At 36.9% G+C, this 4,988-nt stretch overlaps 1 protein-coding gene across 4 annotated transcripts in view; it reads right to left on the bottom strand.

Moving 5' to 3' along the window:
• Nucleotides 1-444: 444 nt before the first annotated feature.
• The window catches only part of GABRB2 (gamma-aminobutyric acid type A receptor subunit beta2), a 138,161-nt gene continuing 133,617 nt past the window's right edge, over nt 445-4,988 (bottom strand). For 2 of the 4 annotated variants that reach the window (XM_039701379.1, XM_039701382.1), the window contains one exon: nt 445-2,026. In XM_039701379.1, the coding sequence (XP_039557313.1) occupies nt 1,679-2,026 (348 nt within the window). In that variant the 3' untranslated portion in view covers nt 445-1,678. The remainder of the gene's footprint in view (nt 2,027-4,988) is intronic. The other 2 variants (XM_039701378.1, XM_039701381.1) reach the window with 2 other exon arrangements.

Genomic DNA, 4,988 nt, shown 5'->3' with positions numbered 1-4,988 from the left:
AAAAGCCATCAAGAATTTTTACCTTTTTTTTTACAGTTCTTGTGACTGCTATTTTCATTACAAAAAGAGTTCCACAGTGGAATAAGTGACAAATTTTTTTTTGTCTAATTTTTTTTTTCTATTCTGTTTTGCTATTTTTTAAAAATAAAGCTCAATGGAATGAAAAAAACCTCAACCTTTTAATTCAAGAAGCTTCCCAAAGAAAAACACATTTTCTAGTTTTTCAATGGAAATCACCCTAAAGCAGGAAACATTCAAGAGTGTACTTACACTCTAAAAGTGATTGCTATGAATTTCTTTCCTTTAGAACAGTGCATTAAGGAAAACAAAAAGTGAAATGGTATTGCCTAATACACTCTAAAAGTGATTGCTATGAATTTCTTTCCTTTAGAACAGTGCATTTCTTTCCTTTAGAACAGTGCATTATTCCATCATAAACAAAATGTGAAATGGTATTGCCTAACCCAGACTGAGGAAAGACCCTGTCAGTACCTCTTGTACAGAAATATATATGCTCAGATCTCAACTGCTGGAAGAGGTACAGAACCTTTAACTAAGAGCAGGAAGCATAATGCTGGAAAGATGAAAACCTGGAAGAAATCACACAACTCCACACAACTATTTCAGAATAATGTGTGTACATCTGACAACATTCATCTGCACTGTGTATATACATACATATACATATATATACATATATATATATATATATATGTATATACACACACACACTTTTATTTATGTAGCCTCCTGTCTCCTTGCCCCTGCACTTTGAAACTGCTCTCTCACTCTCCCTGCCCTAGAGAAAGGCAGGGCACCACTAGCTCCCTTCAGCCATCTACAGAATTACTATTTGGGCAATTAATTTTGGCACTTTGGACAGATTCCCTTTCCTCAACACAACCCAGCAGCATCTACCCATTCAGTGCTGATGCATTTTTATACTGTCCCTACATTCCTCTACTGATCCCAAGCACAGTCACTGTGACTGAGCATACGTTCTCTCTTTAAAATACAAACAAACTAGTGCTTCTTGCTTCAGCTTCTGTGCAAACACCCAACCCCATTATTATCAGTCAAAGGTTCAGTTCTTTCAATAAATAAAAGGAAATACCTGAATATGGTTGGGAAACCTCTGACCATCATCATCTTGGAAAGATGATAGGCACTACTTGTTTTCAAGTTTACACATTTAAAAAGTAAAGTGTATGTGTTTTATAAGCATGATAACTCAGTACACTCTCTTAAGTGTATATGCATGCCTTGGATATGTACTTTCACTAGAATGGCATGTACTGCTGATGAAATTAAAACTTATTTCTCAAATGCTGCTCTATAATCTGTACCACTAAACTCAAATGGCCATGAAAAAAAAAGAAAAAAAAAAAAAAAGAGTGAGGGACAATGAGACAGAAGTGATTTTCAAAACGCAATTTGCCTTTACACTCAAAATGCACTTATATTTTGATAAGGGGATATGTCCATACTGCAACTAAACATATATACGGTTTAGCAGATACAACCAAAACATTATAAAAACAGACCATAGAGTGGGCCAGCAACTAAGGTGTTTTAAAATAACTTTTTGTCCTGAATAGAATTTTTCCAAGTCCCACTTTTGGCTGTACAACTGATTTGAAGAGAAATCCAGTTCTTTCCTCCTGCGTGGCTTTGTTTCTTAGTTCACATAGTAAAGCCAATAGACAATATTGAAGAAGGAAAAAACAACAGGGAAGAATATGCGAGACCATCGATCTATGGCATTGACATCAGTCAAGTCAGGGATGGTGATTTTCAGCTGGGATGCGCGTCTCCGTAGCCGGCTCTTCTTCTGTGCCACGTGCCGCTCCAGCGCGTTGCGGCCGAAGCTGTGCCTGGGCAAGCCGGCTTTGCGGTACTGGATGCTCGAAGTGTCATAGGCCAGCATTGTGCTCCTAGGGTCCCCAAGCCCCATCACAGCCTCCGAGGCAGCCATCTCGTTTTTAATTTCCAGTGTGCTCAACAATATGTTTTCGTGCGGGTCCATCTGTAAAAAATAACATGGTGGGTTTAGCAGGAGGGAAAGGGAGCCCAGTCAGCTGCAAAGTGAAGCCATGCTGATAAGGGCCATATCTAGCATTACTAATTGATTGGATGTCAGCCTGAAAGACTCTAAGCATAGCTGTGATTATATTTATTATCATTTACTTGTGACCTCAAGGAGAAATAGGGCCAGTATAGTATAATGCAATAAATGGTATTTCCCTGGACCCAATGCTCAGCAAGCACAAGCAACACCTGGGAACAGAGAATACACTCAGCTCCTGAAAGTGGCATTCTGTCACTGAGTAGGAGATGTGGGGCAAATATTGAAATTTTCAGCAGTTTTGGAAGGAAATTGAGTGGAAAAAGATCTGCTTTGTTTTGGTTTTTCTTCTTTCAAATGAAAGCTTTGGCTCTGGAATAAACTTCCATTATTCATGAGGTCTCACCACCTCCATGAATGAGGTACAGAGCACTGCACAAGAGAATGCACATTTTAGGTTCCCATATCCCAAACAGGAGTGCTGGTTACTTGGGGAAAGGCAATGGCATAGTCTAGCTATAGCTATGTGGAAACTCCATGCCCCAGTACTAATAAATTTCTTCAATACAGCGCATGCTGTAATAGCATGCTGCTGTAATAGCAGAGATCTGCAATTTCAAGCAAGGGAAAAGATATGCAGAATGTAATCACATCAAATGTACATTGAACAGTTGTTTCAATGGGTAGACTTAGCTGCTATGCATTGTTTAAAGGCAATTCAGTGAAAAAAAATATGAAAGCAATATTGTAGAGAAACCCCTCAGACAAGAGGATTTCAAAGATAAGGAACTAAGTTCCACTCTTAGGCAATCTGGAGAAGATCTGGGGTGTGGAAGTAGATTTTAAAAAAGAATACATTTATAGAAAACAAAAGTTATTTAGGGAAGTTCTAATTCTTCTCAGCCATTTCTCTAAGCGTGTATTTTGAATTGTGCGATAACAGATTATAATTAACTAAAAGTTCTTAAAAACAATAATAGCTAATGAAAAGCTAGTTAATTACATTGAATTAGTGATGGTAGTGCAGATATACTCCAGGCCAATTAAGAGAAAAAACTGTCCCAGAGCTCCTTTCAGAACAACTCAGCCACATTATTCATTTATTATGTACAGAATGTATGCTATGATTATTACTCAAAGTGCAAAAACTGTGACCTTTGTGGATTTCTAAACAAAAACAGGGTATTGGTATATTCTGTAATGTTTAGAAACTAGCTGTCAGCAGCACATACCACCCTGCACTGCCCAGTGCAGACTGTGTTCACCATTATTAAACCCCCTATGTAATATTTACCATGGAGAGATGAGAGAACTGGGTTTAAACCAGCTGCTTTTTAGTAGCACCCCATGTCCAGTGTTCTGAACTGAGAAGTCAGACACTCACAAAGGCACTTTGGACCTACTGAAACACTGTCATTTGAGTGATTACATCTGTTCAAGTGATGCACAAAACCTAGTGTTGCTGAGATGACAGATTTCCCTCTCTCTCAATTTTTCCTCCAATCTGTGTGAGTTTGCACCCCTCTAGTTTCATTATATTTTAATTACAAATCAAATGTCATGACTCAATGTGAAAGAGACAAAATCTTTCTTTTTTGCTAGCTTTTCATGAGAGACACATGACATTTATGAAATTCATAGTGTGGGAAATCAATCTTGAAAAGCATTGGAAAAATGTGAGAGTTGAACTGGAACTACTGAAAAATTCCTTTAAGAGTTCTGTAGCATGATATTGATATTGAGCATAGTGAGGGAATACTGCTTCTACCCAGGAAGTCCATCAAATCAGTTCTTATCTGCATTGGACAGATAATAGTAGTATTCTGCTATTGTAATTCCAACAAAAGCATATATCTGCAAAAGCTTTCAAATAGATCTATGAAACTTATCAAGATGGACTTCAAACATTATTTTCTAATAAGTGTATTTATTTGGAAAATTCTTTTGTGATTTTTTTGGGTGAAACAAAAGGGGACTCATGTTTGTTATTAGATCTCAGACCAATCATAAGACTCTCAGGGTCCTAAAAATAATTAATTACAGGCATTTGGCATTCATTGATCCCAAAATGTCTAAAATCACAAGAGGTAAGTTTCCTGCATGAGGGGTGCAAATTCATTTGGAAACTACATTTCCTATATTTTCATATAACCTAAAGAAAAGAAGTTTTAGTTCCAGTGACATCAGGGGAAGTTGGATATAACATCCACTAATGTAATGGGTTTACCCTTTAGCCCAGAGCCTGGGTTATTTTCACCTCAGTGTTGTGCATTCTAGGATACTATTTTGAAAATATTTTAGTGCCAACAATTTTTTTTTCACATCTTAAATCTTCTTAGGATGAATCTACTTTAAGCATTTTATCCTTTTGATCTGCAATGATATTAGAAATTTGAGTGCTCTTTACATATTTGCATACATTCTATGCAGCACACATGCAAGAAAGGCTATTTTAGTCTGCTAAAGTTAGACACAAACATGTTTTAGCAACATGATATCACTCCAGTCAACTTTTTTTCTTAATGCAGCAAAATGCTGCAGATGTCTATAATCTTGGCAGCAGTTAGTAAGATTAGTGATGCTGGGCAGAAAAAAACATTAAGCAATATTCTAAACTATCTTCTAGGGAAAAATGTCTTCTTCTGTACATATCACACTCATATCAGAGTTGAAGCACAGCATTACATTTTTCAATATTCCAAGGCTTTTTCAGAAGAAATAATGCAAAATACAGTAAATATTAGAGATGGGCGAATCTTCAAGTGTTTCAATACCCAGGAAAACTCCTCAAAGTTCTGTTGTTTCTTGAGAACTAATTTGACCTCCTGTGTCTGGAATAATGAACTGACCATAAGAATAAATGAATTTTCTTAAGATATTTTGAATTTCCAACAGGGAGGGAGGGAGGGAAGGAAAGGAAGGA

Source organism: Passer montanus, unplaced genomic scaffold (genome assembly GCF_014805655.1).
Source record: "Passer montanus isolate IOZ18808 unplaced genomic scaffold, ASM1480565v1 scaffold15, whole genome shotgun sequence".
Lineage (NCBI taxonomy): Eukaryota > Metazoa > Chordata > Aves > Passeriformes > Passeridae > Passer > Passer montanus.
The sequence above is the reverse complement of the archived record's forward strand: the minus strand, read 5'-3'. Positions and strand labels throughout refer to the sequence as shown.